This window comes from Anarrhichthys ocellatus, unplaced genomic scaffold (genome assembly GCF_004355925.1).
Source record: "Anarrhichthys ocellatus isolate YVR2014 unplaced genomic scaffold, GSC_Weel_1.0 scaffold10, whole genome shotgun sequence".
NCBI lineage: Eukaryota > Metazoa > Chordata > Actinopteri > Perciformes > Anarhichadidae > Anarrhichthys > Anarrhichthys ocellatus.
This window is the reverse complement of record NW_022280040.1, coordinates 10,344,472-10,357,746: the sequence shown is the minus strand read 5'-3', so window position 1 is coordinate 10,357,746 and position 13,275 is coordinate 10,344,472. Positions and strand designations below refer to the sequence as shown.

General features: G+C 44.9%; 1 protein-coding gene across 1 annotated transcript in view; it reads left to right on the top strand.

The window, feature by feature from the left end:
* Window positions 1-13,275, top strand: part of drosha (drosha ribonuclease III) — a 74,905-nt gene that overhangs the window by 42,003 nt on the left and 19,627 nt on the right. Inside the window, 3 exon segments of the mRNA XM_031850104.1 lie at window positions 803-873; window positions 7,992-8,036; window positions 11,772-11,929. Of these exon segments, the coding sequence (XP_031705964.1) occupies window positions 803-873; window positions 7,992-8,036; window positions 11,772-11,929 (274 nt within the window).

Here is a 13,275-nt window from a genome sequence, read left to right as displayed (position 1 = left end):
GAGAGAGAGAGAGAGAGAGAGAGAGAGAGAGAGAGAGAGAGAGAGAGAGAGAGAGAGAGAGAGAGAGAGAGAGAGAGAGAGAGAGACTTCTTTTGCTTGCTTTGACGACAACTCTCTGCAATTTGGGACCAATCCTGCATCAAATTTCTTTCTTTGTTCGATGTCTTTTGTGTGTGTGGGTGTAAGCACATGCATTTGTGTTTTTTTTCTTTTCCCTCACAATTCAAGTTGAATTCACCACAATTCTGTTTGTTGTGTGGGCGAGACTCATGCAGGACGTTATACTGCTTTCTTTCTCCCCGCGCTGTCCATGAATGCGTTTGAACATGAAGTCCATAGGTCTGAATGTGTGTTTGTTCGGCCTTTTCATGTGACACAGCCCGCTGCAAGGTCAATGTTTTTTTACCTTGGCCTGTGTGGCGATACAGCTATTCCCTCCTCCTCCTCCTCCCTGACAAAGGGGGAGGTAGATATGCACGGGAACCCCGAGGTCGTTTTCACCGCCAAAAAGCAATAAAAATGCACTCCTACTTTTAATAAAGCAATTATAACTCATTGCCGAGTTCAATTAATTTTAAGTTTTCCATTACGAGAGCGGTCTGAAATTGCCTCAGAATTGCCAAAAAAAAAAAACCTCTTTCACACCAGCTGATGCAATGCACTGCTTTTCACAGTTGCTCTAGGTTTGGTTTGGCAAGTTACAGAAAGTATCCTGCATGATTTCCTGCAAACACACTTCCTGGTTGTACTTTGTTGTATTTGTTTTGTCCTCATTAAATCCTAGCTTCTCCTTTTCTTTTAGGTGCTGTGTATTTGGAAGGAGGCTTGGCCGAGTCCCGGCAGCTTTTTGGCAGACTGCTGTTCAAGACCGAGGTAACTGACAACATGTATGACTTAGCTGTAATGTGGTCTCTGCGCCGTTCATAGACGGGGTGTGTATCTGCAAGACCGTACGTCTCTTTCCTCTTGTGGACACTCGCTCTGTGTGCATGTCTACAGATCAATCGCAACATTTTCCTATTTCGATGTGACTTTAATGTTTCCACAGATTTTCTCGCCACTTTTTTTTACATTTGTTTAAACCCACACACTTCATGTTTTGGCAACCGCCACATATTTTGAGCTCTCAGAACCCGAGATCTCACATAATCTCCCTTCACCCTCCGATACTTCAGACTAGCTGCTTATTGTGTGTTCACTGATACGCACAAAGATCAAACAATAACACTGAGAAACAGAGAACGTCTGGATGAAGCCATAGCCCGGCCTGTATACTGTGTGAAACGAAGCGGAGGTGCGGAACATTGCGGTTTGCCGGGCTCGAGCCGGGACACCTGCTATTGTTTGCGAGTGCGCGTGTGATCAGCGGGCGTGAATAATTGATGAATGGATGAGTATTTGCATTTATCTTGGCGAGAAATGTTATGAGTCAATTAAATAAAGCGGCAGCACATCTAGTGTGTAGCAGCAGGCTTTGTTCTAATTGGCTCGTCGGAGGTTCGATCGGTGACCCCCCGCGCGCTACGGGACACACGGCTGGAACAGGTTTGATCAACATCGGGACTCTTTGAGGGACCAGATCAGAAGCTTCAGGGCTCAATCTTTGAAAAACAACTGGGGATCATTCCAAACTAAAACATATATAAAATCTATTCAATTTCATACAATTTTCTTCAGGGTTGAAGGCAGACGATGCGATTTGAATAGCTTTTTATTTATAATTTAGTTTCACGTTGATTGAGAAAACATTCAGGCCTTGATGGGTCTCATTGTGTTGGAGTGGAGAGTATTTGTTTCCAGGTGGAGAGCTGAAACGTCCTTGGTCCCGTTTTATTGTCATCCTCTGGCCATGAAAGTGGCCGGCACAGTTATCACGTTATTGGATTGTCGTGACTTGAAGGTCTTTACTCGTGTGATGGTGAGAGATTCCTTTTTAAAGACCGGCTTTACGAGGGAGCTGCTGAAACGGATGCGGATTCAAAAATAGAAAAAAAAACTACAAGATTTCAAATAAGTAACCTTATTATAAAGAGCAGTGCAGCAACTGAACCGCCACCGTCGGTTGAAGACTGCAGTCAACATGCAGACAAAGAGAAACGTCTTCGTCTTCTAATGCTGCTGAGCGCATTGATATCCCATGGGTACAGAAAGATACCTGCTGTTGTTCTGTTTGTTTCACCGCCTCAGACGACCGACGAGAGGAAAGTTATGATATCCAGATGGAGCATCCATGTATAACGAGTAAAGAAAAGATGTGTAATAGTAGCATGTTTTAGGGACTATTCCAAAGCAGATGATGAGTATGATCTTACATGAACTCAATCTAACTGTACAACTACATCACAGGCTCCTACATTAATGGTTAATAAGAGCTTGTAAAAGGCTGTGATCTGTACTCTTTGTTCTGCCGCTCTAAAATGTCTCGAACATTCTCATCTGCTGGAGAGCTCTGCAGCTTTTGCAAGAAAACATTACAAGAGTAATGAAAGCTTAAGTAACTCATTCTGAAGACGATTAAGACGATTTGAACGAGCCTTCGTACACGATAGAAGACTGTGTTCTGTTTCAGGTAGGTAGAGTGACCAGGTGAGAATGGCTGAAAGTAGGTACTACAGGGGGGGTGGGCGTGGCCTCCGGTCTGAACCAGAACCCTTTGTTTGGATGGCATGAGGCAGCAATGACTAAGGATGGGTTTCATTGATACTAGTACTCCTATTGACACTCTTATCGGTTCTTTTTGATGGTATTGTGAGAAAAGATGACAATAAATGAGGAAAAGAATCATTGATTATCCTGTTCTTGTGATCAAATCCCCAGCAATGACCCACGGGTATTTCAGTACACCGCTATCACTGCCAACGGGGCAGCCAATCAGGTGAGGTGTGGAACTGTGTGAACCAGTGCATACCCAACAATGATAAAGTCACGGCCATTAAATACAGTCAATATGTTGTAATATCGCACACTTTACTTCATGCGGCACAGCTCAGGATGCTAGAGAGGAAGACAACTTCAGCTTACTGAAGATCTTTTAGTCATTCAGACTGAGGATTGAAATAGTACGACTTGTCACCCTCCCTGCTGAATCCTCCTGATGGCTGTCATACAAAGCTGAGAGCAGACAGATGGCTGCAGACCAGAAAGCGAGCCAGACCCCAGTCGGGTGGTCTGATGGGTGGGGGGGAGCAGACTGGAGAGATGGACCGACAGAGGGCCAATCCTTCTGTATTTCTAGCACTACCACTTGAGTCTTCACACAGTACATTACCAAGCTAATGAGAGGCAGTGCCAAACTGAGGGACTCGACACTTTTCTTTATCAAACTCTGCACCGTTTTTTTTCCTCTCCCATTTGTCGGAGTGGTATTCCATTCACACATGGGGGATCAATCCCGTCCCCTCTGTCTCTCTCTGTAACAACGGGATGCTGGTGTCTCTCTCTTGTTCTCCTCTCCCGCTCTAACACTCCAGGATGTCAATACCCCCGCAGATGTTGTGCTCCAGTCCTCCTTATGACAAGTCAACACAAAAGCTCCACAACTCCGGAGGTAGAATTCAGAGTTGACTACCTAAGACAAAGCATGCATGTAATTTCCACCTCAAGACCTTGCCAGACAAACACTGGCCCGAGTTTTTTTTTCTTCCTCTCTTTCTGTTATTCCATAATTGGTATGGCATTCATGGCTGCAGCGCAACAGTTATTTCCATCCCCCTTGTTTTTCACCTTTGCTGGCACTGGTTTCCCAAACGACGGGGCTCTCGCCGAGGATGGAATCTGGCTTCATTGCACACGGGAGCCCGGAGGAAACAATAGATGCTAATTTGCTAATGATGTTATTGTGAAGGTTATTAAAGCGTCAGCAGAGAGGCGGGGAGCGTCTTCTTCAGGCGGAGCTGCTCGATTGCTCCCAACCTGGACCCAACAGCAGCGCGGTACTGCCGGGGAAATTGATGCCGCTGCGCCGTCCTGAGGGGGAAGTGCAATCATCATAATGACGATCTCGCTGGTTACCCGTGGAGCGAGTCTTTTAGTAACACCGACACGCAAAGCAGACGCGCTCGGACACCAAAAAAACGCAACAAAGGTTGCTGTGGCACTGCGATGGTCACTATCGGTAGCGTGGCATCGCAGCCATCTTCCCACCTCCCTCTCTTCTGGGTGCAGTGCTAACAAGGGTTTTAGGGCAGCTTGGTTTCAACCTCGCTCTGTCGGTTTCCCACCTCCCCAAAATAAAGCCTGTAAAACAAGTTTGAACTGTATTTGATAATCCTGACCTACTCTGATGTTGTCCCGGTACACCAGTAGAGTGTGCTAGGCTTACATGCTCATACCGGTGAAAGGCTTGGTGATTACTAACTCCCTCCATAGGTCACCTCACAGTCAAGCTAGTCCTTTCTGCATAAACGCACTTTATTCGTTGGTGCTCTCTTTTAAACGCACATCCGCTGGACCCGAGCCTCACTGAGAATCACTGAATATTTCTGTTTTCTGTGACACGAACCACAAACGGCCTCAGTTTCTCTTTTCACTCGGCTACTCGTTGCCCTTTTTTAACCGCCACGACGTCCCTTTATGTCCTCTGTTGACGGTGCGACGACTTGCGGCCCAACATATTCGATGTTTGAATGAGTGCTCGTACAGAATGTCTCTCCGCTGTGTCCTTGCTTTGGAGAATGAATGCATGTTCACATTCTCCCTCCAGTATTTACCTTGTTTTTTTTACACCAGTATAGTGGAAATGAAACTGATATAGCCAAGGCCGCGGGTACATCGGTTTTTTTAATTACAATTCAATCACTGGGGACCTTTATTGTGGGAAACAATATTGATAAATGTGTTTTTCACCGAAATTGCAGAGCTTTGAAAAGCAGTAATGCGGCGAGGACTTTTATTGTGAAGAATTTATAGGAAATAAAATGTGTTCATCACCGCTTTACAGCCGCTCCTTTGTTCAAGACACGATCACTATCCGCTCAGGCCGGTCACATTGAGGTGTTGGGTGTGGACGGACACACACACACACACACACACACAGCTGAGTTACGATCTGGTGCATCCGATTGAGTGAACTGGGACATTTAAACAATAACGAGAACCAAACCACAAGCCAACAAACCTTCTCTTCTATCGTCTCCCACCCAACCCTTACACACCCAATAACCCCTCCCACCCACATTCCCAAATTCCTAATGGGTACATTCATCAGCCATTAGTGGAGATAAAATAATAATGAAAAGTAATGCATGTGCACATCCAGCAGCCATTTCTCCATTCACATTCACACTTTTCTGCCCACACTCACGGGAGCTGTGAAAGTCGTGCTCTTCACCTTCGACCATAAATCACGTGTTGGACTTCAGCAAAGAGTTTAGTTTGTTCTCATATTTGGAAGATCACCTTCACCATTCCCTGATAGAAGCCTCTGTTTTGGACTTAGTGCTGCTTTCATGTTGGTATCGATTAGCGACGCTATCTCTTATCGATTCCTCTGCTGCACTACTACGTTTGATGGATTGATTGGCAGCCTGCGGCTAGAGACCAATTTGTCAAGGAGCACTGGACCTTGTCAGAGAGGAGCCCCATTATGTCCCAATCACGGATGGCCAACGCTCTCAGGGGGGTTTGTGGGGGGAGCAGAGAGCGAGTGGGTTAAAGGTGCAGCGCCGATGACTATTCACGGTCGGCTTGTGAGCCTGGAATAAGTGCAGGACTGAGGCTGCATCTCTATTCCCTGGTGGGGGTCGCAGCAGCGCTGCTTGAAGCCCACCTTCTTAAAACGGAGATCGTAGTAGCCTCTCATTTCGTTTTTAATTTCAGCTCTCGTTGCGGTTTGGCCGTTGACATTCACATAAACATGTTTACATATGTTAATGTTCTTGCTTTCTTTCTGTTTGTAACACAAGAGCTCCATCCTCCACATGGCTACGATTCAGCTGCTGCACATGAGGATTTGTGCCCCCGGTAATTATACCTTCCTCTTGCTGGGAGAGAGGGAGACTCAAAAAAACAGAAGGAAAACTTGTTGTTATTCTTAAATCCCCACTCGATGCTGGCTTAATCATTGTCTGCCTTGTCTTTGGAATAGCTGTAATTGAAACATTAGCCGTTCGGGTCTATATACAGCATGTGGGCGGATTGTGTGCGCCCTGTGGACTCACTTTAATCACGAGCCTCGATCACAAGCCCAAGCAACTTGTGTATACTTCACTTCCTATTTAGTTTTTTGTTCCCTTGTCCTTTCGTCCTCATTTTTGGTGTGTGTGTGTGTGTGTGTTTTTCTTACGTGTTGCATTCACAAAGCAGGCTCGGGTTTGACGTGACTGCTCTGCACTGCAGTCACCGGGCGAAGAGACGAGCAACCGAGAGGAAGCGTTCGCTCAAATGTATTGACCACCGTCATGAATTTTTCATTGGCTGCTCAAGGCGATGGGTTGCCAGCTGGGTGGGTTGAGAAGATGAGGCGCCTATTCGTTGCCGCTGACCACACACACACACACACACACACACACCCCTCCCTCCTCCCCTGACGCCGGGGGCTAGCGCCGCATTTTAAAGGTTTATCTCCTTGAACCTTTTAAACACCTGAGTGATACTGTACTTTAGAGGCCCTCGCCACGTCTCTCTCCTCGCTATGACTCACCCAACACTAGACCCCAGGCCCAAAACTGCTTCTGACTGGCGTTGTCCTTGGCAACAACTTGTGTGCCACAGCTTCTACTCCCTCCCTCCCTGCCTCCCTCCCTCTCTCTCCCCCCTCTCTCTCTCTCTCTGTGCTGTCTATTTGTCAGCCTCCCTTCTGCTCCACCGTTCGATCCTGTGTGGTAACCTCAGAGCAGGGTTGAGGAAACATGTTGATCTTGCACATATTTCTCTCCACGGGGCAGCGGGGAGGCCGAGGGAGTCCAGCACTGTCGACGTGTGTCTCCAGAGACAACACACCTCTCAAAGGCAAACCTCAGCAACCCTCAACCCTCCAACACCCCCCCACACACCTCACTCCCCAGTGGGTGGTCCACATACAGACCGCTCGGTCTGAAAAGAAGATGTTGACTCGGTTGCCGTTATTTATGTGTTTTTACTTTATTTAAATGTATTTACATTCCTCGATGTGTCCAGAAACATGACTCCAAATAAATGCTCACGTTGCTTAATATCAGCTTGATTATTAGCTATACAGACAATTGTTTAGAGGTGAAAATATGTCAATATATACCGCTTGTTTCACGGCCCCCAGGTGGCCAAAGAAAATCAATTACTGCAGCTTTCATAACCATGGTTAACCAGTAAATGACATAACTAGTTCACGGGGGCCACAAATCAATGGTGTAGGTGTGTGCGGGATAAAAACAGCTTCAGCTCGGGGGCTAGCTACTCTTTTTATACAGACAGTTTTAATTTCCAATTTTAATTTCAAACATTTCGATGTCATTAAAAAGTGAAAATTAGTTTTGACCATTAATTTAGTTAATGATCAACAAATCCGTGCAACTTCTGTGGTTCAATGTCACGAGAGTTGTAGTTTCAGTTGACTTTCGATGTTTTTCACTGCTTCATTTTGTTTTTGTTTTAATTGACTTTAATAATCCTACAGTCTGAAATTAGAACGGTGCGACAGTGTAAAGGTTTCATCAGCGACGCAAATTAAATGTTTTAGTGCTGCCATTACATCACCGGAAGTGATGAAATATACAACAAAATAAATATTTAAATACTTAAAAATGCACCTTATACACAAAAGGTTTTAGTTCTGAAGCTGAGACCTTAATTATTTGTGGAGCAAACAAGTATTTGAAGCTTCGATTGCTACTTATATTATAAAATATTTCGAGTAATTTGTTGGGTTTGTTTGTTCTGTTGTATTATTAGAATGGTGGTGTTGTTGTTGTTTTAACATGGATGACCCCCTCACACCAAGAGGAAACACTGTCATTTCTTTCCTCTCAATGCTCACCCCCCCCCCCCCACCCCCCTCTCTTTTTCTGTCTTCGCAGGGCCTACAGGAGGTCTGGCTCAACTACCCAGCACACCCCCTGCAGGTTGGTTCACAGATGCTTTATTCTTGATGTTTATTTTGGGCTGGGTGTGCCTCCCATTACATCTCGCCTCACCCCTCCAAGACACAAAAGCCGTCTCCCGTTTGAAATTGTCCAGCCTGAATGTGTGTTTTTCCTTCCTTTGTGTTTGTGTGTGTGTGTGTGTCTGGGTTTCTCTGACCGAGGTGGGCAAGCTGGCGGTTGTTTTGCCAGAGGCTGATTGAGTTCTTTATAGCTGTCACAAGGCCTCCCAGTAGCCTTCCACTAGTCTTCATTGTTCTGCTCCCGTGTCTCGCTGCTCCCCGTTTTGGTGGAGACCCTAATCCGCTTTCTCCGTTCACTCGGTTCCTCTTCCTCCTCGCCATTGCTCCTTTCTCTGCTTCTCTGTCCTCGTGCTGTTTGCGTCTCTTCTATCTCTCTCTCTCTCTCTCTCTCTCTCTCTCTCTCTCTCTCTCTCTCTCTCTCTCTCTCTCTCTCTGTTCTGCCGTTCCTTGCTTTGCATGATCTGCCCAGAAACATTGAACATGTCAACAGTGTTTGTTTGAAATTAGGATTTGGAAGAAGAGATCAAAGATGCCATAACAGGATTACAGTCCCGGATCACATGGGGCCTTCAGGGACCGTCAGGCATCCTTCTCTCTGATGTGTTTGTGTGGAGAAAGTGTTTCTTTGTGTGGATGCCGAGAGTCGTCTTTAAGCACTTTATTCTCTTCATCTGCCTCTGTGTGCATGAGTGCTGCTGTGTCTTTACATGGACATTTTTCATATCCATGTTTGGCATGTTTGGCCCAAAATAACATTATGTTTACATGCATCTGCATATATTCAGTATATATATATTTATTATATTATTATTCTGTTATTTAATTATTATATTCTATTATTTATTTATTTATTTTTTTAAATATGTATTTATTATATTTATTTATATATATATATATTATATTCTATTATTTATATATTTATTTATTTATATGTATGTATACTATATTATATATTTATATATTATATATTTATATATATATATATATATTTATATAATTTATATATTTATATATTATATATTTATATATATATATATTTATATAATATCCATCTCTTCCGTGCCTCCTCACCCCTGTGTGCTGAGGATCCACACAGCGTCTGGATGTTGTTTTGTTGAGCTGCTCAGAATAAACTCTCCGGTCTATTTTCCTGGAGAGTTGCTCAGCGGAGGTCCCAGCGGCGGGCACCGTGGTCAGGGTGGAGCCCCGGGGTCGGCCCTGCAACCGCTCTGTGGCGGTGACGGGGGAGGGGGGGGGGCCGCCTCCTCCACACTGTGCTGCATGAGTAGTCATTAGCCTCATTACCACACACGGCGCATGTCTGAGGTTTTCCTCTGGGTGGTCCCTTGCCAGCGGGGCAACGCCTGTTAAATTGTGCCAACCTCTCGGTAGCTTGATGGCACCCTGACCTTTGGGCTTGAGATGATATAATCTCAGGCGTTTCACACAAGGAAAATTATTATTTATTTCATTATTAATTCTATAATTGATGAAAGTCCCCAGGAGTTTAGGCTAGACCAATATGCCCAAAATTGTTGCTGAGAATTAACAAGGTGTCAATCCCGTCTTAATGAGGTTCGAGTGGAAGGCAATGGCAGCTCGCCACGGCGCGGGCAATTGTGCTTACCCGACGTCTTTGGCATACACGCGCATACATTAGCCGCTCTACCGTCGTGCCTTACCGAGCGCTCTGCGGTTGACGGGCACGTCTTCATGTCTTTCCTGTTGCCTCGATCCGCACCGACGCATCATCAACACCGAGCTCTCCAGAATAATTTACCAGAACGTCATTCACGTTGAGTCTGGATTTCTAAATGCAGTCTCTGGTTTTATTGGGCAGATACATGAAGCTTTTTTGGGCCTCAAATGACCTCAGATTCTGCCTTCTGTCTGGACTGAGCTGAAAGTGATGCTTTGAAGGCGTTTCAAAAGTCTTTAATTTTTGTATTTCTTCCATTGCTGCTGTTGATCCCCCCCCTCTGTTTGAAGCCTTCCTGCTGGCCGTTCCCCCTGAAGGATAGCAAGTGCCTGTGGGTGCTGAACTCGTCAGATGCCGTTAGTTGTGATGCATGACATTTAAACGCCTTCCGTTAATTAACGGAGAGGAAAGAAGGCAGAGATGAAATGTGTTTTTTTTAGGACATATTGGAAGATGGAACCATGACATTACCGGCAGCACTCCAATTAAAACGCTGAGTTTAAAGCTACATCTCAGCTCTGTGCGCTGGCTTGACATGGGAGACTCTGAGAAAACATAAAAACACAGACAATGAAGATGCTTGAAAAAGAGAAGAAAGTGTCCATCTTCCCCTGGAGAGCCTTGAATGTAGCTCCGTTTATTCTTATCTTTGGGGCACTTTATGTCCAGCTTCACAGAGCGCGCTGTCAAGAGGAAACACGGTTCCTTTTGAATGTCCACGTGAGATTATGCAGCTCGATGTTTCTGTTTTATGTCTTGGTCAAGCTTCCAGTTGTTCCACGCAAAGACCAATTAGATGTTTCTAGCAGTTTAATTAATGCACCCATGAGGAAATCTCTTGATTCAACAAACATGCATGCACATATTGCTTTTAGCATATTATTTCTTTTGCTAATGAGCACAGACGCGAGCAAATACTGCACTCGAAGCGAGCAGCATGTGTTTGCTGAACCCGTCTAGCTCTGAACTCTCCAAGCCATGAAGCTAATGTTAAAGACGTGACCTACAGGGAGTTTCACACCCAAAACATTGTTCTTTTTCAAGACTCATCATCGTCACGAGGCTGTGATACAGCCTGCTTTAGACCAAACCACACTTACAGTATGACTGAGTCACCGGAGATATTAATTGACCGTTTGAATCACCAGATTTAGAGAGAAGCGAGCTGTTTATCTTAAAACTTAATGACTAAGAGATTCCATCTGCTGCACATCATGAGTTTGTTTTGAGGCGGATTAGAACCACGCAGTCTGAGCAGACCCTAGAGCAGCACATACTGTAGCACAGGTTCAGTTCATTTAAGGAACAACTTCATTGAACAAGTAGGGTTGTTGTTTTTCTTGCAACTCGTTCAAGATTCCCTGAAGTGATCACGCTGGTTTGACACATAGTTGCTGTTTCTCCTCCTTTTGATTAATACGTATACTATACTTTCAGAAATACATAAACAAAGACACCTTCAGTGAAGTATCTGTTATTGAGACAGCTGTGCTATATTATTATTATTATTATATATATATATACACACATCACAAATAATGGATAAAAAGAAAAACAAGACTATTATCCCACCAAACCACCTTTTATGCCTTTTTTTTATGCCTCTGCGCCGGCGGCCTTGTGTTTTGGGGCTGTTCGCCGTACGTACGGTCCATTCTCATCAGCGCAATATCGCAGGAAGACGCTGAGGGAATCTCTTCAAATCAGGCACAAACGTCCACCTGGACTTCAGGAGGAACAGATCAGATTTAGGTGGTCAAAGATTAAGATCATTGTGACCTCACGTCCGTCCCATCGTTGTTAAAGTAATACCTCAGGAGTGCCTGGAGGGAATTTCATCAGATTACGTTGGTCAAAGATCAAGATCGTTGTGACCTCATAACTCAAGAATCCATATGCTAATAATGACATTTTCACACTCGTCTAGTAGGATAAAATGAAGGCACACATACAACCGTAAGGCGGTAATTGTATTCTATTCATTTCCTCGTCCAGGTCCAGGAGCCTCAGACGGACCGGCAGCTGATCGAGGCGTCTCCTGTCCTCCAGAAACTGACCAGCTTCGAGGACACCATTGGCATTTTGTTCACACATGTGCGTCTTCTGGCCAGAGCCTTCACCTTGAGGACCGTGGGCTTCAACCACCTCACCCTGTAAGTACGGTGTGTGTGTGTGTGTGTGTGTGTCGATAATAGAGTTACAGCCAATTAAAATGCAAAGTGAGGCGCAGAGAGCTGGCCAGATTTAATTTGCAGGGATGCTGCAGAAGTAGCCAGACTTTGTTTGTTGTTCCCCTCAGAGGTGATGAGGCATGATGCATTATAATGTATAATATGATCGGAGATGCTGGGAGTTTTATCATACGTCGAGCATTTTAAATTTGCAATCTGTTGTGAATGCAGCCACCCTCTCCTCCTACATCATCATTATATTTACCCCCTGCAGCCTACACATCTTCTTGCAGCCACTAAGACTGCCAGTATAATATAAGTGATGTCTTGAATGTCACGTTCAAAGAACCTCGGTTAAAGACGGCCTCTATTACCGGTTTGTGGCTCAGTCCCTAATCCGAGGGTTTCACAGCCGAGGGAGAGGGAGGCCGGAGGGACTCTGGAGCCCCCGTATCTGTAGTCTGCTTCTACCTGCGAGGCCATAACCTCAGTGCCTCATGGGAAATGGGGTTTTGATTCACTGGGTTGTCCGGGGCAGAAGGTTTAGAATTCCTCTCTCTCATTCATTGCAGCCACATCTCTTATTTGACAGATTGTTCTCTCTCACTGTCATGCTTCAGTCCACCGTGTGGATTCCTGGATCCTCACTTAAATTAGTTTTTGTATCCAGATTTAATTCTACTTCATGTACTCCACATGTGATACCGCAGTGCACCTGTTTTTGGGTGGTTGTTTTTCCTCTTGTTAATTGCAACGTTTCACTGTGATGCCGCAGTGATTTAGCACCGAAATTGGAAATGTATGTTTGTTTTTTTTCCCTTCCTCAACCTTGACATTTGTTCAATAGCCAGTAAAGTTAGAAAACGTCTGCAGTCGTGTCTTGGAATTGATTGGACGGCCCGGCCTGTTTGTAGCTACGATGATAGAATGCAAGTTAAAAAACAGATTGCTATTTTCATAAGAAAATGAGACCTCTCACTCCAATTTCAGGTGTTTCAGATGGTGAATACGCGACGGAAGCTTAACTTACTTCTGTGCTTTACAACATGACACAATAGTGAGTTTGACAGCTAAAGTAAATTAGCCTCGGCAGCACACCTCTGATATCTTATTGGCAGGCAGTGCTCTGTAATTGCTTGCTTAGGTTTGCCACAAGGACGTTGCTCTGTGTGTGCGAGCGTGTGCCCGTGAACGCACACTGCTGTGTATGTTCCAATCCATCACTTAAATGTCAAATCTCTCCCCGCTCATGGTCAGTGAAGTCGATCAGAGGTCCAGAAGTTCGTCTCCCACTGATCTTTACTTTGAGGACTTTCCAACTCAAGGTT